The sequence below is a fragment of the Quercus suber genome, unplaced genomic scaffold (assembly GCF_002906115.3).
Source record: "Quercus suber isolate HL8 unplaced genomic scaffold, Cork oak 2.0 scaffold_508, whole genome shotgun sequence".
In the NCBI taxonomy this organism is placed as follows: domain Eukaryota; kingdom Viridiplantae; phylum Streptophyta; class Magnoliopsida; order Fagales; family Fagaceae; genus Quercus; species Quercus suber.
The window spans coordinates 387,229-415,006 of NW_027069957.1; the positions used below are offsets into that span (position 1 = coordinate 387,229).

Here is a 27,778-nt window from a genome sequence, read left to right on the forward strand (position 1 = left end):
TATTTTTCACTAAATGTTACATACGCTTGCTACACATATTTAATTCATTCAAAAAAAAATGATGTCATGACATTTTTGTTTCTTAAAAATTTTAAAATCTGTCTTAAATAAAATGACGTGACATCATTTTACTGGACGAATTAAACACACGCGGAAAACTTATGTGGCACTTAACAAAAATTGTGATTGGAGGGGCTGTTAAATGTTAATGCAAACAAAATATAACTCAAGAGGGTAAAATTTAAATTCTAAAATTTCAGAGTATAAAATCCAAATAGTCCCAAATTTTAGTGATATAATTTGCAATTTACTTTTAATTATTTCTCTTTGCTAATGCCTTGGCAAAGAGAGTTAAATTTTGTTCTTTTTTAACTGTTTAGATGAAATCTGTTCTTCTATATATAGTGCTTTTGTTTTGGTAGATAATGCAATTTCTTGATTATTAATAAGCGTATTGAAACGGATTCTCAAAATAAAAATAATAATAATAATAATTAGAATCTCCATCAAAAAAAAAAAAAAAAAATAATAATAAGAATAAGAATCTTATGCTGATTCACAGCACTGTATATCACCATAGAAATACATGGCTACATGATCCATACACATATTCTCATGCTATAATTGCTCCCACACGCACACTACTAAAACCTCACATTCTTCAAGCAAAAACAGTGATTCTTCACCACCACAGCACAAACACTACACTACACTACACAGCATATACATTAATTCTTTACTTTTACATACATGGAATTCACTTTTTCTTTTTTTTTTTTTCCTGCTGATTTATACATGGAATTCACTTACCCACACATGTTTCAGCACAAACCCAAACCCTGTGACTGTGTGTATATAATTATATATCAACAAAACACAACTGATTCATTCAAGACATCCAATGCCTTTTCATATGGACTCACACAGAAACTCACTGAAAAAGCAATGGATTTAAAATCGTTTAAAATAAATTAAACACACACACATACACATACTTAATTATCAGACACAGACTGTGGCAATTAGAACTCGATCAATCTAGGAAAGTCAAGTTCCAAGCTCTTTTCTTACACCAGTTTTTAGCTTATTAAGTCGAAAATTGTGGACGCTATAGAAAACCCGACCTTTTTAGACCTCTTTACAGCTTAGGATGAAGCCGGGCCTTTTTAGACAAGCTTGGGTTTGCAATTTTTGATTTATTTTTTCAGGCCCAATTATCATTCTAATATTATTATTATGTTCATTTAAACTAAAGTAAAATTCACCATCTTTTTTTTTTTTATACTACCCAAACAACAATCAAATCTTTGATATGTTATTTCTATAAATTCTCTAATTCGAATTTTTATTTATTAATATTTACTAATTAAATATGTATACTAGGAAATTCTACAAAATCTTTTGCTATCCCTTGAAGTCACCAAAAAATCACATTTGATAATTCTAAATCTACACTGAGCAATACAAACATCACATATAACCGTACCATAGCACATTTGGTGCTTTGTTTATTTTTTAAGTCACATTTGATGGTTTTAACTTCTAACTTCACATTAGGTAGTATCAACATTATATATGACCATATCATTATCATATTTGGTGGTTCTTTTATTTTTTTTTTTAATCATATTGGATGGTACAAACATTGCATATGATTGTACCATTGTCACATTTAGTTGTTCCCTTATTTTTTTAGTCACAATGGATCACATTTGACAATAGAAACATTACATATGACCGTACCATTGCCACATTTATTGGATCACTAATTAGTTACATTAGCCATTACCAATTTCACATTTTGTAGTTTATTTATTTATTTATTTTTAAGCTCATTGGATGGTAACATTGTAATATTGATAGTACTATCCAATGAGATTAAAATTTGATGTAGCTAATAGTTAAAAAAAAAAAAAAAAAATTATGCCACTTAGTATGTCAAGTATATTGCTAGGTGACTTAAACAAATATCTCAAAGTTTTGCATATATATACACGAAAAATATGGGTTTTAGTTAGCTCAATTGATAACTTTTTTTGTCGTCAAATAGGAGATCAAGGTTTCAATCATTGCCTATAAGTGTCTTGGTTTGATAACATAAAGCAATTATCAAAAGCAGACACTATAAATTGAAATTGTCTTAAAAAAAATACACAAAAAATAAATTCCAACATTCCACCCTCTTACTAATTCAAAGTTCAAACACATGCACTTGGCACAAATTGGATAAAAAAAATCACATTCACGGCATTACATATTGAAAATAACACATAAGCTTAAAATTTCATACCCAAACACCACATGCCTAAAACACCACATACCCCCATAACACCTCTTGCAACAATGTCACATTCTCAATCACACTTGCTAAAATAGGTTTCATTTATTATGTTCCATTCTCAAAGTCATATATACAATATAATATACTCACAAAATCATACATACTTCATAAGATAATGGTGGCGGTAACGAGAGGACCAAACAATGGTCGTAGCGATGAAAAGACCAAATTGTGATTGCTTCAACAAGAGGACCAAATGGTTGATGCAACAATTGTTGCGGTGGTGAGAGGAAAAATTATGGTTTGTTGCGGCGGTTGTTGTGGTGACTAAATGGCTGATCTCTCTCTCAAATACTATGAAATCAATCTCTCAAATACTATGAAATCAAATGAGTCCAAGAAAGAGAGTAAAATTAGATTAATTAAATCGGTACAATTTAATTTTGTGTATTGGCATTCGTTTTATCATTGTTAGCCATGGTTAACAATGTTAGGCTGCGTCCCTTCAGAAACATTTGAGTAAGTGGTCTCAATGACTTAAATGACGTGTTATAAGCTCGGAAGTCCCAAATTTCATTTATCATACTTGCGGTTCATGGGATTTTTGAGGAATTTCATCAGCAATGAATGAAATAATCTAACTAAAGATTGGAATAACACTTTATATATATATATATATATAAACAATTAATGAAAAGTATAGGGTTTTAATTTGTCTCAAATATAAAATTGTAGGTCTATTTATTTATTATAGAATCACCCTAAGAATTTTAGAGATAACCATGTATAGTGATAAAAAAAATTGTGAAACAATTTTTAGAGCAAAGTTTCTCTTCAAACTTCTTATATATCTTTTTTAGGTGTGAATTTTTAAAATTTAGCTATTGAATTCTATATTCTTTATGTTATTAATATGCATATTAAATTTCGTTCAAATCAGATGTTAAATACTATTCGATTAATAAAGTTATTTTTTATACATAATTTTAGATCACAAAAAATTAAAATTTTAATATTTCAAGCATGAAGAATATAATAATCCACTAGTTAAATTTTTAAAATTTACAATCAATATAAAAGATATCTGATGCATTTGAAGGGTTTCACTCCAAAAACTTTGTTCCAATTTGTAGTACATTTTAATTTTTTTTTTTTTTTTTTTAAGCCAAGCCGGCAACCAAAGAAGATCCTTTCTATTTGTTCTTATTCCTGACCTATATTTTTGTTCTAAACTTGAACAAATCCACCTTATGTGCATTGAAATAGTCTCACCCAAACAGTCCCCTGAATGAAAGGTATAAAAAAACAATTTAATATTTATCAGTACGAGACAACAGCAGTCTTGCAGACTAGCAGCTACTGTAGATGCTTCCCACACCAGTTTCACATCATACAAACGCTCTCACTGAAAGCTGACTCCAAAAGTGTCCAAAAGCCACACTCTTTTACTCTTATGGTCTCTGAGTAGATGGCTTCGACCGTTCTAACAAGGTCTCTCTTGACTCACCGTTTTATTCACTCTTCCTTCTCTCTCAGTACTCACAAGCCCAGACTTTTGTTTTCCCTATTCAATGTAAGTATGGCTTTTTGTGTTGAAAATATTATCTGGGTTTGTATTGAATGTCCAAAACATTGGTGGGTTTTGGTTATTTTGGCCTAATTTGTGATTGTGTTTGTGTAATTCTTGTTTTAATGCTTGATTTGATCGGTTTTGCAATCTGGGTATTTCGTTTTTATGGTCCTTTGTATATAAAGATTGAAACTTTTTTAATGGGGCTTCGAATTTTGTTATTGGTTTTGAGTGTGAGAGATGGGGTTTTGCATTTATCAGTGCTTTTTACAGATCATGGGATTCATTGGTAAAAGTCGTGGACTTTGTTCTGAATTCTGATATAGTTTTCATTGTTGGTTTTTGTATGTGGTCTCTATTTTTGATTATGTGCTTCGATTTAAGTGGTATTGTTTAGTTTATAGCAATTGTTTTTGTACTCTTGTATTCAAACAAAACANCCCCCCCCCATAGTCCTAATGAGCTATATTATTACAACAACGAAAGTCTCAGTTGAGCTATAACCAATAGCTACTACCTAGCTTTAAAGCCATTCTACATATATTCATATATCTTCTACAACCAAACTTTTATAAAATTTTCCAACTTCAATTGATTATCTATTATACATAAGAACGCCTGTGGAATCTAACTCAGCACATCATCATTAAAAACTGAAAATCCTAATAAAAACACCAATGCAACTGTTAAAGTGCAGACATCTTCAAAGGAAATCAGAAAATAAATTTCCTGGTCTAGAATCTGAAGGTTACATGCATACAAATTTGACCTAAACAAATATACTAAACTCCCTATATATCCATGCCTATTGCCCCCAAGCAATCAATACCACACTCAAAATTATTAACATATATTCAAGTGCATATATAAATCCACATAAACTGTGCAAATCAAACTTCAAATTTGTTGGTCTAATCAATGACATTCTTATCAGACAATTAGATTGAATAGAAAACACCATGACCCTCAAATTTTGATCACATCAAGAACCAGAACCTGCAGTACTTCAGTTCAAACCTGGACATCAAAAAATCACAAGCAATCACTAAAAAAAAAAACGCTTTTTACAATTTCAAGACGACCCACTAAACTCAAAAGTAAGGATTTTTTGTTTTGTTTTTTGTAAAGCCAAAGTTAATTTAGTACCTCAACATACTCGCAAATAATTAATTAATCCTATGTATATATCATAAACAGCAATACTTTTTTCAAAATTCGGAACCAAAACTTTGTTAACATAGTTCCAAGGATTAAAAAGGGACTCCTAAAAGAGAATAGTACCAGTGAAAAAACAAACAAACAAACAATTCATGGAAGAAAAGAAGAAGTTTTCTAAGAATTTGTAGAGAAAATATTTGAAGTCAAAACAAACAGAAGACAAATTACAAAGCGTCAAGAAGTAAATCTTTAACATCAAGTTCAAGGTCTACCCAGTAAATTTATGGCCATATAGTAAGAGAAAAAGGCCATGAATACGTATATAAGCAACCAAACAGCTAACCCCATAAACCCTAATAGTCTAAAACAAAAAGAAAAGAAAAGAAAAGAAAAAAACGAAACAAGTATTTGCAGAGAATATGGAGAAAGACCGTAGACAGTGGATGTAAAAGTGGGTATATACTTACATTGGGACTTGAAGCCTTGAACTGAATGAGTGTGAGAGTTTGTGCCAAGGAAGATCTGGTACAAAGCTCAAAGTTATGGAGTCCTAGGGTTTGTACCAACGTGCTTTTATAGACTTTAAAAATTCCGAGTTGTACTAGTAGTATTAGACGTCGGCTTGATAAGTTTTTTACAAGGACGAATATAACCCCAAGAATTCTAGAAGTTACTAGTTTTTTCTTTTTTCCACTATATATTTAAAAGTTCTCTATTGCTTTTAATTATTAAGAGGTTTGGGTCTAGTGTCTAATGGCATTGACACGTGTTTATTTTTAGATACATGTCGGCATCCGACCGGATCCAATTCACTGAAAATACTGGACCTAATTTAAATCCTTAATTATGTGAACAGGTTGATTTGGTTTGAATGTAATTAATTAATTATTATTGGTTAAATTGCAAATTTTACTCCTAAAATTTAAACGTACTTGGATTTTATAATAATGAAAGAATTTTGATTTCACCTTCTTAAGTCATAATAATGTTAGACATATAAACTATTTTACAAAAAAATTTACAAACTGCTGATATGGTAAGTAATTATTAGTAAATGAAAAAGTGATATTAATGATGGACCTAGATGAAAACCAATAAAAGGTTGGTCATATCAACATTTTGTAAAAATATTGTAAAATAGTGTATGGCTGTAGCATTACTCCTTAAATTATATTTTGTTTGCATAAGTAGTCTTTTTGTCTATATTTTCCACTAAATGTTACATAGGCTTGCCACATATGTTTAATTCATTCAAAAAAATGGATGTCATAACATTTTTGTTTCTTAAAAAATTTAAAATCTGTTTTAAATAAAATGACGTGACATCATTTTATTGGACGAATTAAATACACGCGGAAAACTTATGTGGCACTTAACAAAAATTATGATTGGAGGGGCTGTTAAATGTTAATGCAAACAAAATATAACTCCAAAGGGTAAAATCTAAATTCTAAAATTTCAAAGTATAAAATTCAAACAGTCCCAAACTTTAGTAATGTAATTTGCAATTTACTTTTAATTATTTCTCTTTGCTAATGCCTTGGCAAAGAGAGTTAAATTTTGTTCTTTTTCTGTTCTTCTAGATATCAGTTCTTCTGTTTTGGTAGATAATGCAATTTCTTGATTATTAATAAGCGTATTGGAACGGATTCTCAAAAAAATAATAATAATAATTAGAATCTCCATAAAAAAAAAAAGTAATAATAAGAATAAGAATCTTATACTGATTCACAGCACTGTATATCACCATAGAAATACATGGCTACATGATCCATACACATTCTCATGCTATAATTGCTCCCACACGCACACTACTAAAACCTCACATTCTTCAAGCAAAAACAGTGATTCTTCACCACCACAGCACAAACACTACACTACACAGCATATACATTAATTCTTTACTTTTACATTCACTTTTTCTTTTTTCTTTTTTTCTGCTGAATTATACATGGAATTCACTTACCCACACATGTTTCAGCACAAATCCAAACCCTGTGACTGTGTGTATATAATTATATATCAACAAAACACAACTGATTCATTCAAGACATCCAATGCCTTTTCATATGGACTCACACAGAAACTCACTGAAAAAGCAATGGATTTAAAATCGTTTAAAATAAATTTAACACACACACATACACATACTTATCAGACACAGACTGTGGCAACTGGAACTCGATCAATCTAGGAAAGTCAAGTTCCAAGCTCTTTTCTTACACCAGTTTTTAGCTTATTAAGTCGAAAATTGTGGACGCTATAGAAAATCCGACCTTTTTAGACCACTTTACAGCTTAGGATGAAGCCGGGCCTTTTTAGACAAGCTTGGGTTTGCAATTTTTGTTTTATTTTTTCAGGCCCAATCATCATTCTAATATTATTATTATGTTCATTTAAACTAAGTAAAATTCACCATCTTTTTTTTATAGAACAACCCAAACAACAATCAAATCTTTGATTAAATTTCTTTAAATAAAATCTAGTTAAATTGATATGTTATTTCTATAAATTCTCTAATTCGAATTTTTATTTATTAATATTTACTAATTAAATATGTATACTGGAAAATTCTACAATATCTTTTGTTATCTCTTGAAGTCACCAAAAAATCACATTTGATAATTCAAAATCTATACTGAGCAATACAAACATCACAGATAACCGTACCATATCACATTCAGTGCTTTGTTTATTTTTTAAGTCACATTTGATGGTTCTAACTTCTAACTTCACATTAGGTAGTATCAACATGATATATAACCATATCATTATCATATTTGGTGGTTTTCTTATTTTTTTTTTTAATCATATTGGATGGTACAAACATTGCATATGATTGTACCATTGTCACATTTAGTTGTTCCCTTATTTTTTTAGTCACAATAGATCACATTTGACAATAGAAACATTACATATGACCGTACCATTGCCACATTTATTGGATCACTAATTAGTTACATTAGCCATTACCAATTTCACATTTTGTAGTTTATTTATTTATTTATTTATTTTTAAGCTCATTGGATGGTAACATTGTAATATTGATTAGTACTATCCAATGAGATTAAAATTTGATGTAGCTAATAGTTAAAAAAAAAAAAAAATTATGCCACTTAGTATGTCAAGTATATTGCTAGGTGACTGAAACAAATATCTCAAAGTTTTGCTTATACATACACGAAAAATATGGGTTCTAGTTAGCCCAATTGATAAATTTTTTTGTCGTCAAATAGGAGATCAAGGTTTCAATCATTGCCTATAAGTGTCTTGGTTTGATAACATAAAGTAATTATCAAAAGCAGACACTATAAGTTGAAATTATCTTTAAAAAAAATACACAAAAAATAAATTCCAACATTCCACCCTTTTACTAATTCAAAGTTCAAACACATGCACTTGACACAAATCGGATAAAAAAATCACATTCACATCATCACATATTGAAAATAACACAAGCTTAAAATTTCATACCCAAACACCACATGCCTAAAACACCACATACCCCCATAACACCTCTTGCAACAATATCACATTCTCAATCACACTTGCTAAAATAGGTTTCATTTATTATGTTCCATTCTCAAAGTCATACACAATATAATATACTCACAAAATCATACATACTTCATAAGATAATGGTGGCGGTAACGAGAGGACCAAACAATGGTCGTAGCGATGAAAAGACCAAATTGTGATTGCTTTAACAAGAGGACCAAATGGTTGATGCAACAATTGTTGCGGTGGTGAGAGGAAAAATTATGGTTTGTTGCGGCGGTTGTTGTGGCGACTAAATGGCTGATCTCTCTCTCAAATACTATAAAATCAATCTCTCAAATACTATGAAATCAAATGAGTCCAAGAAAGAGAGTAAAATTGGATTAATTAAATCGGTACAATTTAATTTTGTGTATTGGCATTAGTTTTGTCATTGTTAGCCATGGTTAACAATGTTAGGCTGGGTCCCTTTAGAAACATTCGAGTAAGTGGTCTCAATGACTTAAATGATGTGTTATAAGCTCGGAAGTTCCAAATTTCATTTATCATACTTGCGGTTCATGGGATTTTTGAGGAATTTCATCAGCAATGAATGAAATAATCTAACTAAAGATTGGAATAACACTTTATATATATATATATATATAAACAATTAATGAAAAGTATAGGGTTTTAATTTGTCTCAAATATAAAATTGTAGGTCTATTTATTTATTATAGAATCACCCTAAGAATTTTAGAGATAACCATGTATAGTGATAAAAAAAATTGTGAAACAATTTTTAGAGCAAAGTTTCTCTTCAAACTTCTTATATATCTTTTTTAGGTGTGAATTTTTAAAATTTCCAAATTTCATTTATCATACTTGCGGTTCATGGGATTTTTGAGGAATTTCATCAGCAATGAATGAAATAATCTAACTAAAGATTGGAATAACACTTTATATATATATATATATATAAACAATTAATGAAAAGTATAGGGTTTTAATTTGTTTCAAATATAAAATTGTAGGTTTTTTTATTTATTATAGAATCTCCCTAAGAATTTTAGAGATAACCATGTATAGTGATAAAAAAAATTCTGAAACAATTTTTGGAACAAAATTTCTCTTCAAACTTCTTATATATCTTTTTTAGGTGTGAATTTTAAAAATCTAGCTATTGAATTCTATATTCTTTATATTATTAATATGCATATTAAATTTCGTTCAAATCAGATGTTAAATACTATTTGATTAATAAAGTTATTTTTTATACATAATTTTATATCACAAAAAATTAAAATTTTAATATTTCAAGCATGAAGAATATAATAATCCACTAGTTAAATTTTTAAAATTTACAATCAATATAAAAGATATCTGATGCATTTGAAGGGTTTCACTCCAAAAACTTTGTTCCAATTTGTAGTACAATTTTTTTTTTTAAATGTTTTTTTTTTTTTTTTTTAAGCCAAGCCGGCAACCAAAGAAGATCCTTTCTATTTGTTCGTATTCCTGACCTATATTTTTGTTCTAAACTTGAACAAATCCACCTTATGTGCATTGAAATAGTCTCACCCAAACAGTCCCCTGAATGAAAGGTATAAAAAACAATTTAATATTTATCAGTACGAGACAACAGCAGTCTTGCAGACTAGCAGCTACTGTAGATGCTTCCCACGCCAGTTTCACATCACACAAAAGCTCTCACTGAAAGCTGACTCCAAGTGTCCAAAAGCCACACTCTTTTACGCTTATGGTCTCTGAGTAGATGGCTTCGACCGTTCTAACAAGGTCTCTCTTGACTCACCGTTTTATTCACTCTTCCTTCTCTCTCAGTACTCACAAGCCCAGACTTTTGTCTTCCCTATTCAATGTAAGTATGGCTTTTTGTGTTGAAAATATTATCTGGGTTTGTATTGAATGTCCAAAACATTGGTGGGTTTTGGTTATTTTGGCCTAATTTGTGATTGTGTTTGTGTAATTCTTGTTCTAATGCTTGATTTGATCGGTTTTGCAATCTGGGTATTTCGTTTTTATGGTCCTTTGTATATAAAGATTGAAACTTTTTTTTAATGGGGCTTCGAATTTTGTTATTGGTTTTGAGTGTGAGAGATGGGGTTTTGCATTTATCAGTGCTTTTTACAGATCATGGGATTCATTGGTAAAAGTCGTGGACTTTGTTCTGAATTCTGATATAGTTTTCATTGTTGGTTTTTGTATGTGGTCTCTATTTTTGATTATGTGCTTCAATTTAAGTGGTATTGTTTAGTTTATAGCAATTGTTTTTGTACTCTTGTATTCAAACAAAACAGAAAAGGAACTGTTTTGGACTCTATGAGTGTGTGTTATTTTCTCTCTCTTTTTTGTGATTGTCGTTATGGTTGAAGCATCTGATATGGAGGTAGTTCAAAATATTTCAACCAGTGGTGTATGTTATGTACAAAATCTATGCACTGAAAGCGTTGACAGCTGTGTAGTTTTTTTGGGGTGCATTTAAAGCTTTTCTTGTACACATTCATGTAGTGATATCATTACAAATCCTATAATGAAAAGTATGTTTTTCATGCTTTTGCTATATATCCCCTGGCTTAAACTGAATTGGGAAATCTTTAAAGTATTTTTGATCGTGGGATTTTTTAGCAATTATTTGTATAGATGTTGTATCTTCTAGCATATTTTCTTAAGATTTTAGTTGGATATCGAAAACCTATTTGTTTAAGTGTTCTTAATGAGTTGAAGCTACCTCTCCAACTGTATTATTCTCTTTAAGACAAGATCATATGATATGTTATTCATGTTACTTGCAGAAGAGACAGTTTCAATTTCAATCAAGTCCCTCTTATACAGCATATAAAGCATCTTCTCGGGTTCCTTGTGTTATGGCGTCCTCAGTGGTTGGAAGAAGAGCTAATTTTTCAACACAAACTTTATCTACAAATGAGCCTGTTGTCTCTGTCGATTGGCTTCATGCTAACCTCAAGGAACCTGATCTCAAGGTACCTGCTTGGGCTTGTTCCTACTGCCCCTCTTTTCTTGCCTTTGGTTGAATATTGACGAAAGCTGAATTTGGGAATTATGTAATACTTCGTGTTCTTTAATTTAGTCGTCTGTTTGAGAGTTCTTTTGCTTGATTTTAGGTTTCACATGTTCTTATTTATGTGTATGTAAACACACATCCATTCCAGGCTTTCCAGCATACATGCTAGTGCACACAAATACACAAGAATCCCTCTCTCTCTCTCTCTCTCTAATCCATGAGAAGTGTTGTTAAATTTAAAAGCACGCTTTAGGTATGCTTAAGCTCAAGGCTCAAAGCCCCAAGATCTCAATGCTTCACTAGGCCAAAAAAATCTCATTTAATGAAGTGCTCTTTAGGCACGCTTTTTAGGAGCTTTTTGATGAAGCATAAAGCACACCTAGGCATGCTTTTTTATTCTGTTGCTAAAAAAGATATGGATCATCAAAATTAATTGCTTAGTCTTGAAAGAAATGACATGGACCAGTGATTTACTACACAACCACTATCCTTAGGGTGTTGTATTACACAGATTTTTTATTATTTTATTTACATGTCATAAGAAACAAACAAGGTTAATTAACAATTCTTGTGCTCTTTGGCCTTTGACTTTTATTTTTAGATGCATATTGATTGGACCATATACATTATTTGATCATAACTATCATGGTTATGTACTTTTATAAAGCACAAGAGAATTATATAAAATATTATGTTTAAACTTTCTATAACTAGATTATTATGATATTGACCATTGATAATTGTTTTCAATTTATGAAATAAAAATTAAAAAAAATTATAATAACTTAGGTAAAATTTGAATTTACCTTTCTTGATGTTTTTGCCTCTTTGGTACATTTCCTATGCATTGGGCTGTGTTCTTTTTAATTAAATCTTTATGTTACTTATCAAAAAAAAAAAAAAAAAAAATTGAATTTACAAACATTATACAATTGTACTTACCCAATAGGTAAAATATACAAATTTTGAGTTATTATTATTTTGTTATTATATGTTACTATATTTCTATTAGAAGTTATGAGATATTATATTGGAAAACAGTGCACTTTACTTCAATCAGGCACATGCTTGGGCTTTGCACCTAGGCTCCAAGAGGCCTATGTGCTTAAGTGCGCTTGGCACTTTTGTTCATGAGCTCACCATTTGTTCCATGTGACTAAAAAATTTAGACATGTTCTCTAAACCTCCTGTTTAGTTCCTGTCTGATCAAATGAATATTATTCTTATTTTATATTTTGCAGTAAGATTTTTGAACCTAGGTCTCTATATGCTAATTAGATACATATTTATTCCTTTTTAAGTTTTTATAGTAGGTAGGCCCAATAAGAAGAGATCAACTATAGTAAGAGACAATATCTTTACAGTGGTCCTTTCTCTTTTTCAACCCTTTTCAACCAACTATTATTTATTATATACGCTGCATGTGGATCCAAGGAATTACAATTTTCTTTTTCTCAAACACAAATGGCCCAATTGATTTCTTTGACTATGCTTCCCCATTATAAATTAACTAGGAACTAAATAGTTAATTGATCATTTCACTTCTCTTTGTGCCATTTTTATTTGGGACTCAAAGTCTATGGGGTTGGAGAAAATACAGGAATAAAAAAGTTCCAACAAAGCTTGATTAGGGTTGATGATTAACAATGCGTAATATACAAGCATACATACCGTTGGTGCCTTTGCATTCTTTTCCAACCAAATTATGCAAAAAATATCTAGGGAGGCACAAAAGATTTAGGTGGAGTTTACTATCATCTTAAATGCAGAGTTTTCTGTCAGACATCAGATTTAGACACTTCTCTCAATTTCTTCTCTACTGATACATTTTTCAACAACCATTGGATTACTAGAAGTTGCTTTGAGATGCATCTTAGTTCCCAATACTGTGAGAGGCTGGAGAAATTATAAGATTCACATGGTGGATAAGTGATGTGGTCCACCATTTTACTAAAAAACTGCCACTTGTTTAAAATTGTTAGTTAGAAAATTTTTTTAAACAGAAATTAATTACGGACTCAACAATTTTAAATAAGTGGAAGTTTTTTAGTGGAATGGTGGACAAGTGACGTGGTCCACCAGAGGACTTTATAATTTCTCGAGAGGCTGACACAACTTTGGAAATTTGTGATGTTAATTGCCAAGAGCCTTGTAGTTCAACTGGCACCTATTGTTGCTCCTTTTTCTTTTTTATTGTGAAATGATTGATATTTTATGGGATCAAATTTAGAAATTGTTTGTAGTTCCATAATATCCAGTAATATGCATATTGTAAATCCTAGAAATCCACAACTTAGTAGATCTGTTTGATCTGCGATTCAAATTGAGTTCTGATTATTGCTCACGAGGTCAATTTTGGATATAATTTATGTTTATGTATATTTGACCATAATTTAGTCACTAAGGAAAATATAAAGTGTGCATCATACCTTTTCCAATCTGTTGGCTCCTGTATCCCTTTTAATACCTTTTGGGGTGATTATAGTCCCACATTCATGTTGAGAAAATTTTTGAATTCTTCTTGGTTGCTATTGGCCCAATAGGTCATTAGCATGAACATACCTAAAGTTCATTGGAATCGATTTGTTAGCAGTCATAAATACTGTGTAATTAAGCATGAACTCTCTAAGGTGAAAATTGATCAACTATTGTCCTTAATGATTCTAAAGGCGGCAATACTAAAAGAAATTATTATTTACATAAATTATTAGCTCACTTATAAAATGTTAATGTAAATAACATTTCTTTAATTAGGCTCCATGTGCAAATCACTTACTCTAATACTAGTTATAATGGACATTTGTTGATCTCTGAAACCAGTCAGATATAAGTAGCATTTTGCGTGTATATTTCCTGCGAGCATGAAGCTCTGCATTTACAGCTCATTAACCTTGACACACCCACATACAAGCCCCAGAAATGAGTCAAGTACTACACGCATGTTACTCCCTTAAGATCCTAACAGTTGGTTAATAATATATTTTTTATATTCAGGTGTTGGATGCATCCTGGTACATGCCAGATGAGCAGAGGAATCCAATTCAAGAGTATCAGGTAATCACTATGATTATGTTGAAATCTCATTCTTGATTTTCTTTCATAAATTTTCTTTATCCTAAATTCAGAACTGTTTGGGTATATGGTATCCTTGAGATATGCTCTGCAAGGGTGTTTTGTAAGATTTTCGGCTCTGATCCATTTTCATCTATTATTCCCTCCAACAGGTTGCTCACATCCCTGGTGCCTTGTTTTTTGATGTAGATGGAATATCTGACCGAACTTCAAATGTGAGATGGTTTCTTCATTTGCTATATTTATATTTACATACGTGTGTGTGTATATATATATATATGCATTTACCCATATATGTACACAAGTACATATATACATACATGTACACACACACACACACACATTTGGGTTAGGATCATGCACCACCTTTTTTTATATGTATTTTATGCTTTTTTTTTTTTTTGCCCTCTATTATAATATAGAATTGATGACTTGTTTCAGTTGCCGCACATGTTGCCGTCAGAGGATGCTTTTGCTGCTGCTGCTTCTGCTCTTGGAATAGATAACAAAGATGGGTTGGTTGTTTATGATGGGAAGGGGATTTTTAGTGCAGCTCGTGTCTGGTGGTGAGTTGTGTTGATAATAAATGTTCTTATTCACTAGAATTCATGTTTGAAGCATAAACTAATATAGCTATTCCTTATTCAAATAATAAGGATGTTTCGAGTGTTTGGGCATGACAGAGTTTGGGTATTAGATGGAGGCCTGCCAAGATGGCGTGCATCTGGATATGATGTTGAATCTAGTGCTTCTGGTGATGCTATTTTGAAAGCTAGTGCTGCCAGTGAGGCGATTGAGAAAGTATATCAGGGACAGGCAGTAAGTTCATTATTCATTCACCTAGTTTTTAATTTTCCTCTTTCTCGTTCCTTTTTGTGGGATAGAAAATTAAATATTGAAATCTGCAGTATTTTAGGTTTTTTTATTCACCATGCTCAGTGCATTGTTTTGCTTTGTAAATCATATATTCTTATAATAAAATATTTTAACCTAAATATTTAAGAAAAAAATTCTCTATATGCCATAGGGTTTCATATTGACATTGAGTTCTCAGGAGCTACTTTATACATCTATCAGCTTCTTAAGTTCATGCTTTTGACAATTGAGCTAAACTTGTCTTTAAGATAACATCATCTTCAATTGAGATTTGCTTTCGGAGAAGACTTTTATTATTTGATTACCTGAACTGGGGAAAATATAAAGGTTAGGATTTCAAAGTCAAATGTTGGAGGAAATTAGGGGCTAAAGTATGGTACTATTGCATTGTCAATTTGCTAAAATGGTAGGCCTGTTATGCCATTTTGTTTTCAATTGGTCACGCTAAAGGGGGCTGAAGTTCTCTTTCTTTTGCATACTTTTATAGCACGGATCAAAGGAGAAAAAAGAAATGATATAATGTTTGTGCTATACTGTTTCATAGCTTAATGCAGTTAATATATTTTAGTAAGAAATATATTGGAAATTTGATATAGAGTTTGATATATTCATCTAAGGTTCAAACCTTAAACGATGTTGTTTTTCTATGCCTTTTTCTGGCTTTGACATACACCAAACTATGTGCCCAGTAATTTGATTATTCTCTCCCCACCTCCCCCTCAATATTGCTGTTTGAATTTTACTTTTGAAAACTTATGATTTGTTCCAATCCCATGCACTATCAGGTTGGGCCAGTCACATTTCAGACCAAATTTCAGCCACATCTTGTATGGACCCTTGATCAGGTTGGGTTGCTCTCATCTTAATCCTTTTTTTTCTTTGATAAATACGCTTATCTTAATCCATGCTTATAGTAATAAAATTAATATCTATGCCTCATTTTTCAGTTCTGAAAGTGGTAACCAGACTATCTTTAAATTTTCCAAGTGGACATATTATGATAAATAATGCAATATATATCTGTGGTTTAGTACTGATGATACATGAGCATGGGCCTGTAATGTGCTTGCTAGTGAATTTTTTGTATGTGATGTACAAATTAATGTGTTCTAGTGGGGCAGTTGCTTCTGGTAGTAAAAATTCCTTTAAGCCTGACTAGAATATACAATATATACTTAGTATTTATCAATTAAAAAAAAAAAAAATACAATATATACTTACTAAAATAATGAGAATATTAAATAGCAAAATTATTTCTGATTGACATTATACTTGTTTTATTCGAGTAAATAGAGGTTTTACGAGCATACAAGTTAGTTACCTTTGTTCTAGTGCAAGTATGGGCAAAAGTTTCCCATGTAACTTAGGCTATGATTTAAGCATTCTAATTATATATATCTTTTCTGTGTATTTTCCAGGTTAAAAAGAACATTGAGGACAGGACTCATCAACAAATAGATGCCCGATCAAAGGCCAGGTATCCAATGTTTTTCTTTTTCTGTATTTCTGCTGAATATATGAATGTGATATCTTCACCTAGATGTGGTAATATAGTTGAAAATTTACAGAATATTGCCAGTGATTCTTGTACTGTTGGTTTAAAAACCTTGTGTTTAGTTTTCAGCGTTTAGTTATTGTTGCTTTCTTTGTACTTAGTTTTCTCTCTAGTGTATTTGTTGTTTTTTCTTGTTTGTTTCCCTCTCTGTATTCTTTTTCTGCCTTATGTTGTTTGCATGAGGTAGCCTCTTGAATATACTTCTCTCTTACTTATCAAAAAAAAATTTTAAACAAGTAGAAGTTTTTTAGTAGAATGGTGGACAAGTGACGTGGTCCACCAGAGGACTTTATAATTTCTCGAGAGGCTGACACAACTTCGGAAATTTGTGATGTTAATTGCCAAGAGCCTTGTAGTTCAACTGACACCTATTGTTGCTACTTTTTCTTTTTTATTGTGAAATCATTGATATTTTATGGGATCAAATTTAGAAATTGTTTGTAGTTCCATAATATCCAGTAATATGCATATTGTAAATCCTAGAAATCCACAACTTAGTAGATCTGTTTGATCTGCGATTCAAATTGAGTTCTGATTATTGCTCACGAGATCAATTTTGGATATACTTTATGTATATGTATATTTGACCATAATTTAGTCACTAAGGAAAATATCAAGTGTGCATCATACCTTTTCCAATCTGTTGGCTCCTGTATTCCTTTTAATACCTTTTGGGGTGACTATAGTCCCACATTCATGTTGAGAAAATCTTTGAATTCTTCTTGGTTGCTATTGGCCCAATAGGTCATTAGCATGAACATACCTAAAGTTCATTGGAATCAATTTGTTAGCAGTCATAAATACTGTGTAATTAAGCATGAACTCTTTAAGGTGAAAATTGATCAACTATTGTCCTTAATGATTCTAAAGGCGGCAATACTAAAAGAAATTATTATTTACATAAATTATTACCTCACTTATAAAATGTTAATGTAAATAACATTTCTTTAATTAGGCTCCATGTGCAAATCACTTACTCTAATACTGGTTATAATGGACATTTGTTGATCTCTGAAACCAGTCAGATATTAGTAGCATTTTGCATGTATATTTCCTGCGAGCATAAAGCTCTGCATTTACAGCTCATTAACCTTGACACACCCACATACAAGCCCCAGAAATGAGTCAAGTACTACACGCATGTTACTCCCTTAAGATCCTAACAGTTGGTTAATATTATATTTTTTATATTCAGGTGTTGGACGCATCCTGGTACATGCCAGATGAGCAGAGGAATCCAATTCAAGAGTATCAGGTAATCACTATGATTATGTTGAAATCTCATTCTTGATTTTCTTTCATAAATTTTCTTTATCCTAAATTCAGAACTGTTTGGATATATGGTATCCTTGAGATATGATCTGCAAGGGTGTTTTGTAAGATTTTCGGCTCTGACCCATTTTCATATATTATTCCCTCCAACAGGTTGCTCACATCCCTGGTGCCTTGTTTTTTGATGTAGATGGAATATCTGACCGAACTTCAAATGTGAGATGGTTTCTTCATTTGCTATATTTATATTTACATACGTGTGTGTGTGTATATATATATTGCATTTACCCATATATGTACACAAGTACATATATACATACATGTACACACACACACACACACACATTTGGGTTAGGATCATGCACCACCTTTTTTTATATGTATTTTATGCTTCTTTTTTTTTGCCCTCTATTATAATATAGAATTGATGACTTGTTTCAGTTGCCGCACATGTTGCCATCAGAGGATGCTTTTGCTGCTGCTGCTTCTGCTCTTGGAATAGATAACAAAGATGGGTTGGTTGTTTATGATGGGAAGGGGATTTTTAGTGCAGCTCGTGTCTGGTGGTGAGTTGTGTTGATAATAAATGTTCTTATTCACTAGAATTCATGTTTGAAGCATAAACTAATATAGCTATTCCTTATTCAAATAATAAGGATGTTTCGAGTGTTTGGGCATGACAGAGTTTGGGTATTAGATGGAGGCCTGCCAAGATGGCGTGCATCTGGATATGATGTTGAATCTAGTGCTTCTGGTGATGCTATTTTGAAAGCTAGTGCTGCCAGTGAGGCAATTGAGAAAGTATATCAGGGACAGGCAGTAAGTTCATTATTCATTCACCTAGTTTTTAATTTTCCTCTTTCTGGTTCCTTTTTGTGGGATAGAAAATTAAATATTGAAATCTGCAGTATTTTAGGTTTTTTTATTCACCATGCTCAGTGCATTGGTTTGCTTTGTAAATCATATATTCTTATAATAAAATATTTTAACCTAAATATTTAAGAAAAAAATTCTCTATATGCCATAGGGTTTCATATTGACATTGAGTTCTCAGGAGCTACTTTATACATCTATCAGCTTCTTAAGTTCATGCTTTTGACAATTGAGCTAAACTTGTCTTTAAGATAACATCATCTTCAATTGAGATTTGCTTTCGGAGAAGACTTTTATTATTTGATTACCTGAACTGGGGAACATATAAAGGTTAGGATTTCAAAGTCAAATGTTGGAGGAAATTAGGGGCTAAAGTATGGTACTATTGCATTGTCACTTTGCTAAAATGGTAGGCCTGTTATGCCATTTTGTTTTCAATTGGTCACGCTAAAGGGAGCTGAAGTTCTCTTTCTTTTGCGTACTTTTATAGCACAGATCAAAGGAGAAAAAAGAAATGATATAATGTTTGTGCTATTCTGTTTCATAGCTTAATGCAGTTAATATATTTTAGTAAGAAATATATTGGAAATTTGATATAGAGTTTGATATATTCAACTAAGGTTCTGGCCTCAAACGATGTTGTTTTTCTATGCCTTTTTCTGGCTTTGACATACACCAAACTATGTGCCCAGTAATTTGATTATTCTCTCCCCACCTCCCCCTCAATATTGCTGTTTGAATTTTACTTTTGAAAACTTATGATTTGTTCCAATCCCATGCACTATTCTTCTGCAGGTTGGGCCAGTCACATTTCAGACCAAATTTCAGCCACATCTTGTCTGGACCCTTGATCAGGTTGGGTTGCTCTCATCTTAATCCTTTTTTTTGATAAATACGCTTATCTTAATCTATGCCTCATTTTTCAGTTCTGAAAGTGGTAACCAGACTATCTTTAAATTTCCAAGTGGACATATTATGATAAATAATGCAATATATATCTGTGGTTTATTACTGATGATACATGAGCATGGGCCTGTAATGTGCTTGCTAGTGAATTTTTTGTATGTGATGTACAAATTAATGCGTTCTAGTGGGGCAGTTGCTTCTGGTAGTAAAAATTCCTTTAAGCCTGACTAGAATATACAATATATACTTAGTATTTATCAATTAAAAAAAAAAAATACAATATATACTTACTAAAATAATGAGAATATTAAATAGCAAAATTATTTCTGATTGACATTATACTTGTTTTATTCGAGTAAATAGAGGTTTTACGAGCATACAAGTTAGTTACCTTTTTTCTAGTCCAAGTATGGGCTTTGTTTCCCATGTAACTTAGGCTATGATTTAAGCATTCTAATTATATATATCTTTTCTGTGTATTTTCCAGGTTAAAAAGAACATTGAGGACAGGACTCATCAACAAATAGATGCCCGATCAAAGGCCAGGTATCCAATGTTTTTCTTTTTCTGTATTTCTGCTGAATATATGAATGTGATATCTTCACCTAGATGTGGTAATATAGTTGAAAATTTACAGAATATTGCCAGTGATTCTTGTACTGTTGGTTTAAAAACCTTGTGTTTAGTTTTCAGCGTTTAGTTATTGTTGCTGCTATCTTGATTAAGCACAAGTAGTATCCACTGAAAGGTGTTCTTATAGGCAAAGGGTTTGAAAAACTTATGTTTAGTTTTCAGCATTCTTGCATCACCGTCGGTTTTATGCTAGGGTGATTTATTACATAAGCTGTTTTCTTGCTTAGATGCCTAATGGAAAAATATAGAGAGGCAGGTAGAGTTAATGTGAATGTAAGTTCAGCAAAAGTAGAAGTAGAGATGAAAGGGTTGTAAGATTTGATGGTCAAGAGATACCAGAGAGTGAGAGCTTTTGATATATTGGATCAATAATTCATAGAGAAGCATATTAGGAGCATTGTGTGATCGGGTAATTCCTATTAACTTAATTTTTTTTAAGACTGCTATAAATTCTATTTTTCTCTATGACATGAATGTTGGGCTATTAATAAGTAAGATATTCATAAAATGAGTGTAGATAAAATGAGAAGGCTAAGATGGATAAATCAAAATACACAGAAAGATAGGGTTCAAAATGGGGAATGTTAAAGGTTGTCCCCTTGTTGATGAAAGATGAGAGAGTTGTTTGAGATTGTTTGGTTGTGTTTAGAGGAGAGAGGAGAGCAATTAATGCACCTAAAATTGTGAATTGATTTAAGTTGAGGGAATGAAAAATGTTGAGGAAGACAAGACTTCAGTTAAGGAAGTAATAGAAAGTAGGACTTTGAATAAAATAAAATAAAATATTTGTGTTCTTGATTGTATTGATCCCCAGCTGTATATGTCAGGTATGCTTGGCTGTCTCTTTTTTTAAATGTTTGAATAAATTTTTTTATTACTTATCAAAAAATGACTTTGAATAAAATTGTATAGCAAACAAGAATACGTGCGGCCAATCCTTACAAATTTGTTGAGGATCTAATCAATACCCGAACCCAAAAAACTTGGGACTAATCTGTTGAGGAACCATACCCCACCCCTAAATTTTTTTTTTTTGTTGCTCAAATGTTCTCAGTTCAGTTTGTTTATTGTTTCCTTTCTTTTTTCTTACAAATTACCCATCCTTGTCCTCATGTTTTCTTTTAGTAATTTCATATTTGTTACCACTAAAATGATAATAAACTTGATAACAAATAGATTAGAAGACCTTGCTCTGCAAAACTTATCAAGTTCTATACCTACCCAAAAAAAAAAAAAAAAAATGAAGTTCTATGTAAAACAGAATAGACAAAGTCATACTCACTCCACAAAGCTCCCACTTTTTTGCGGGGCCTTGGAGAGCTGATTGATAGGCAGTCCTGCTCACATTTTTTTCTTAGAGAGGCTGATACCCAAACTTGAACCCATGACCTATAGCTTTTGGTGGAAGGCATCACTCCATGACCTGATCTCTATGCAAATAGAATATAACAAATAAAATTGCGTAGAGAGGTTCAAGATGCCTTAAATCGGTATAGCATATAATTGGGAGTGTCAACTAACAAAAATATATGTGAACATTTTGTTCTCCTAACATGCAGTAATTATATAACCAATAGTTCCAGTTTATGGTCTGTGCAATCCAGACCTTGGATGTTTCTCATAAGAGTTCTTCTTAATGAAGTTGGTTGTTGGGCCAGGTTGAATGACCACCGAAATGACCAGGTGAATTATTGCATGATTTTAGATCAGAAAGTTTATAAACATGATAGAATGTAAGCTTGCCTGCATCTATTTAATTTTCCTTGACATAGCTTGGTTGATTCTAATTGCTAAACCCGAGGAACATCTGGAATTCTGGATATGATTGGATATGTCCAACTCACTAGCCCATGGTTTTTGTAGTCTATATTGTTTTTCCTTAAGCAAATGTAGAGGGATGAGAAAGAATGGTCCAGGTCAAAAGGTCGCTTTTATTTAGTAATTTTGATTGTTTTCCAGAGTGCCTGTTTTTAATGCAAAATTCTTGGAGTTGATGGAGATTGAATACTTTTTCAGGTTCGATGGAACTGCAGCGGAGCCTCGAAAGGGTATTAAAAGTGGTCATGTACCTGGCAGCAAGTGCATTCCTTTTCCCCAGGTGAATGATCAAATGTTATATGGTTTCTGTTGTGTTTTGATGACCTGATAGCTTTTCCATCTGTTATATTGAATCCACTTCTTTCCCAGGTTGGATTTTGATGTCAAATTTAAGTTCTAAATGATAAGTGTCATTTTAGATGCTCTTAGATTCATGGTTTTTGTGTAGTAATTTCTGTCTGCAAATTTTGCCTGCCTTAAATGTCTAAATTAATTTCTCCAATTCTTAGTAGAAACAGTGGATTGGATTTAGCAATAGTGTATAAATAGGATTTAGCAATGTACAAAGTGATTGCATTCCTGGAGTTCTGTATAAGCTAGACCTGGAGAAAGCTTATAAACATATTTATAATAAAGCCTCTGTATTTGTTTCTAGTACATTCTGTTCATCATCATAAACATGATGTACTTTTTTTAATGAAGATATCTATTACCTATTAAAAAATATATATATTTATAATAAAGCCTTTATATATAAAATATTGCTAAATCCTTTCCAAGAAGGACTAGGGCTCCTAAATAACATTTTTCCTAGAAAGACTAGGAGTCTTAGGCTACTAATAACAAAGAAAAAGTACTTAAGAATTTCTAGACCATATAGAAAAAGAACTTAAAACATAAAATGAGAACAAGCTCTTTACAGCTTCTGGAAAATTTTGAAATTACCAGATTTCCCTGATTTTAGTAAAACTTAATTAAAACTGAATCAACAATTTGTAAAATGACTCAATAATAACTAAATTAGCCTACAAAGGTTGCCAAGAAGACCCCACATCAAAATTAGACCACAATTCTTGAATCATTTGGTATCTGAACTTGGTTTTCCTTGAACTCTTTATTATCTGCATTAAAATAAATAAATAAATAAATCTTGAAAGTGCCCGATTATGGTGATGTGATCTGCAAAACAAAAAAAAAAGAGGGGGGGGGGGGGATAAAAGTGCTTAAAAGCTATTTAACTTTCTGCAAAACAAAAAAAAAAGAGGGGGGGGGGGGGATAAAAGTGCTTAAAAGCTATTTAACTTCTGAAGAAGAGTCTAGTTTATGGTATAGTTGCAATATGGGTTTTTTTGGTGATAAACATAGTGATTTGGTTATTTTTAACATGTAAGGACAGGAGAGTCTAAAGCTGGTTCTTGCATGATTTCATTTCAGGGATCTTTTGAATTTCAAGAGTTCGACATGACAATGTTTTTTGATTTATGACTGAGAGTCATCTTAGTTGTTTCTATAGTGTTGTGGAAGTAGTGGATGAGGATACAAAAAATCCTTTGAAAGCTATGCCTCATAAACAATTTATTTATCAACGTGTGGTGTGTCTTTGCAGGTGTTGGATGCTTCACAGTCACTTTTGCCTGCAGATGAACTAAAGAAACGATTTGAAGAAGAAGGTAAGGAACCACCCCCCCTTTCTTCCCCATTTCTCTCTTAATATTGTTATATTCTTGTGAAATATTCTATTCCTTCAGTATTGGGTTTGTTAATATCTTGTTGAACTATGGCAGTTGAGAACTAATTGTTATTTATATATTAATACCATGTGGATCTGATCTGAAATTTTTTGGATCAATACAAATACAAATAAATATGAAATTGTCAGCATTAGTCATGTGACACAGTTTTAACCCATAGTTTTTAAAGTCAAGTCATATAGGAGTTTAGGGTTAAAATAGTTTGTGTTTATTTTGCAAGTTATGGTTAGTTTTGTGGTGAGGGTCAGATCTGTAATTTTCAGAAACTCCTACAAATTAAGGCTATTTTGAAAACATAGTCAATTCTTGAACTTTCTGGAAGTTTTCATTGTATTTTCTCAGTGTCCAAATTAGACTTTGATAATTCAATAGTTTCAACAGAGGAGAGAGAATTTGAACATTGAATATCTCTGTCGGAAACATTAGGAGGTGCCAATCAATAGAGCTACAAGACTCTTGGTAGTCTCCAAATTAGTCTTTGTAACTTTATTAGTTAACAGTGAACTAATATGTAAACAATTCTCTCTAAATCTATCCTATGTCAAGTTAACAATTAAATGAAAAAGAAAATGTTTATCATGCAAAAAATTTTAATTGAAAAAGTTTGTACCTATCAAAAAAAAAAATAATGGCAGCCTTGGCAATGACTCCCTATCCCTCCCTCCTTCCCTCCTCTCTCTCTCTCTCTCTCTCTCTCTATGACACACACATTTCTACCATCACTTGGATTCCAATAAGGGATAAAAATAACTGATGAAAATGACTAATGTTATGATGTCAAGCAAAAAGTGTAAAAGAGAGAAAACACTGTCATGAAGCAAGTATAAAATCGTTTCCTAATGGCTTTTTCATTTGTTCATATGGGACTTTGCTTCAATTGGACATTACACATGGACCCCATCAGAGATATCTTGAATGATAAAATTGCACTGTAGCAGACTGATTGATGTTCCATGACTGCATCATAAGTGAGGATATAATAAATTACCAACAATAGATATGCAGATATAAATTATAGCAGAGGTTTAAAAAAGGTCTATGTAGGAGGTTGTGTGTTGTTTTATTGAAACATTAATAGGAAAGTCAAGTCATGCTTGGTAATTGCTATCTTATTGTTTTAGGCCAGTGAGTTTAAAGGTCTGCATTCCATGTATTTGTTTCATTATAGCATGTGGGTTATTTTGCTATGAGCAAAACTTAGGTATAGTTCCTTTGTTGCAGTATGTTAGGTTTTACCCTTTTGCCATTGCTATCTTATACTGAACTTGATCTTGTTACTTTACAATCTTAATCCCAAATTCTTCTGCAGGCATACCTTTGGAAAAGCCTGTTGTAACTTCGTGTGGCACTGGTGTAACTGCATGTGTCCTTGCATTGGTACCCCTCTCTCTCTATCTCTCTCTCTCTCTGTCTCTCATTTTGTATTGTCTTGATATTTAGATGGGTGGGTAGTTGGAAGGGAAATGGAGGGACTGGCATATTTCTTGTTTGGTTGGACAGAAATAGAGAAGAGGAAAAGGAGAAGAGGTCCCTTTTTGGGCATTGGGATAGATAATATCTAATTATCATCTTGTTTTACTTTCCAATAGTAGAAAACAGTTCAAAATGAATCATTATACTTTAGAATGAATCATTACATTCCACAAAGATGATCACATGCCTATAAAGCTAGTTTTCTGCTGGGAAATGATAATATTGGCAGTAGAACAACTTTGAAAGAAAGTTTTGGGAGGATGTATGGTGTGGGGATTGCTCTCTTAAAGAAGTATTTCTAGAGTTGTATAGGATTAGTTAGGCAAGGGAGTCTTTTGTGTTGGAGTCCATGTGTTTCTCTGGTGGGAGGATTCATTGGGACATCCAGTTCTATCGTCCAGTGCAGGATTGGGAGGTGGAACCATTGGCTATGTTTTTGGATATGCTTTATTCCACGGATGTACGGGGCTGTGGTGCTAACAAGGTTTGTTGGAAGCTAGCAATGAGGAAAAGGTTTTGGGGTTCAAGGTTTTTATCACTCTCCATCTCCTTCTTTTGTCATCTCATTTCCTTGGAAAAGGTGTGGCAATCAAAGGTTCCTCCTAGAGTAGCGTTCTTTCCTTGGACTGCTGCTTTAGGTAAGATTTTAACTGCAGATAATTTTCAGAATAGGCATATTGTAGTGCTTGATTGGTGCAAAAGATGTGGGGAATCAGCGGAGCATCTTGTCAGATAGCACGTGTTGTGGTCTATGGTATTCTTATTCCACGGATGTACGGGGCTGTGGTGCTAACAAGGTTTGTTGGAAGCTAGCAATGAGGAAAAGGTTTTGGGGTTCAAGGTTTTTATCACTCTCCATCTCCTTCTTTTGTCATCTCATTTCCTTGGAAAAGGTGTGGCAATCAAAGGTTCCTCCTAGAGTAGCGTTCTTTCCTTGGACTGCTGCTTTAGGTAAGATTTTAACTGCAGATAATTTTCAGAATAGGCATATTGTAGTGCTTGATTGGTGCAAAAGATGTGGGGAATCAGCGGAGCATCTTGTCAGATAGCACGTGTTGTGGTCTATGGTATTCTGTCTGTATGGTATCCGTTGGGTTATGCTGTATAAATTTATTGAGTTGTTAGATTTTTGGCAGGGAAAGTTTGAAAGACATAGAAATATAGGTTTGTCCCATATTGTTTGTTTTGGTGTTTTTGGCGGGAACAGAATGGTAGATGCTTTGAGGACTCTGAACAGTCGATACTTGATTAAAGTCATTTTTCTTCCACTCTCCTTGAATGGAGTTTAGTTTTGCCTTCATATTCTTCCTTGTCTCTCCTTGTTCTAGTTGGTCTTTGTAATCTGGGTTCTTAATTTTTTGCCACTGCAGTACATCCTGTGTACTTGGGTTAGCTAATTTTTAATAAAAAGTTCTGAAGATATTTATATATGTATAAAAAAAGAACAATCTTGAAAGACAGGTCTAATGCTTCTGTTTTTTCAGGGTCTCCACCGACTTGGGAAGCCCGATGTTGTAGTCTATGATGGATCTTGGACTGAATGGGGAGCACATCCTGACACACCTGTTGAGACTTCATAAATGTTCGTGCATCATTATTGGAAGCATTCCGGCAACATGTGCAGCATGAGGTTTGTCAGTCAATTGTGACGAAAGAGGTTGTATCTAAAACGGTTAAATGTCACCAAGCCTTATAACTCTAATAAATATTGAATTACAGTTTGTGTTTGTTATTAAACTCTCATTACGCAAACAAAGCAGGTGGAAGAGCATCAGGGATACGGGGTAGTGGGTTGGGATCTAAGGTTTCACATTTTGTTGATGATGAAAAATAAATAATTAGCAGCATGATTCTTCTCAAAGTTCTCTTTAACTTATCTAGTTGCTATTGTAAAGATGAATTTGCACCTCCTATATAAACAGCTCCCCCTTTGAAAAAAAATATATATATGAAAAATGAAAAAGTCTTACTGCCCTTGGTAGGGAGACGTTGCCATGATATGATATGGCAGCATTGACTA

At 32.3% G+C, this 27,778-nt stretch overlaps 1 protein-coding gene across 3 annotated transcripts; it reads left to right on the forward strand.

The window, feature by feature from the left end:
• The first annotated feature begins 3,591 nt into the window (after window positions 1–3,591).
• LOC111984710 (thiosulfate/3-mercaptopyruvate sulfurtransferase 1, mitochondrial) lies at window positions 3,592–27,778 on the forward strand. 3 transcript variants are annotated; one of them, XM_065763465.1, is made up of 12 exons: window positions 3,592–3,854; window positions 11,300–11,488; window positions 18,228–18,287; window positions 18,458–18,520; window positions 18,746–18,870; window positions 18,961–19,123; window positions 19,973–20,032; window positions 20,571–20,629; window positions 22,733–22,814; window positions 24,141–24,204; window positions 25,595–25,662; window positions 27,243–27,778. In XM_065763465.1, exons 1-12 carry the CDS (start codon window positions 3,750–3,752, stop codon window positions 27,336–27,338), a joined length of 1,134 nt encoding a protein of 377 aa, XP_065619537.1. In that variant the 5' UTR covers window positions 3,592–3,749; the 3' UTR covers window positions 27,339–27,778. The 3 variants fall into 3 exon arrangements, with proteins under 3 accessions (XP_065619537.1, XP_065619538.1, XP_065619536.1); XM_065763466.1 differs by lacking the exons at window positions 3,592–3,854; window positions 18,228–18,287; window positions 18,458–18,520; ... (2 more) ...; window positions 19,973–20,032; window positions 20,571–20,629 and adding exons at window positions 10,110–10,365; window positions 14,524–14,583; window positions 14,754–14,816; ... (2 more) ...; window positions 16,263–16,322; window positions 16,896–16,954; XM_065763464.1 differs by lacking the exon at window positions 3,592–3,854 and adding an exon at window positions 10,110–10,365.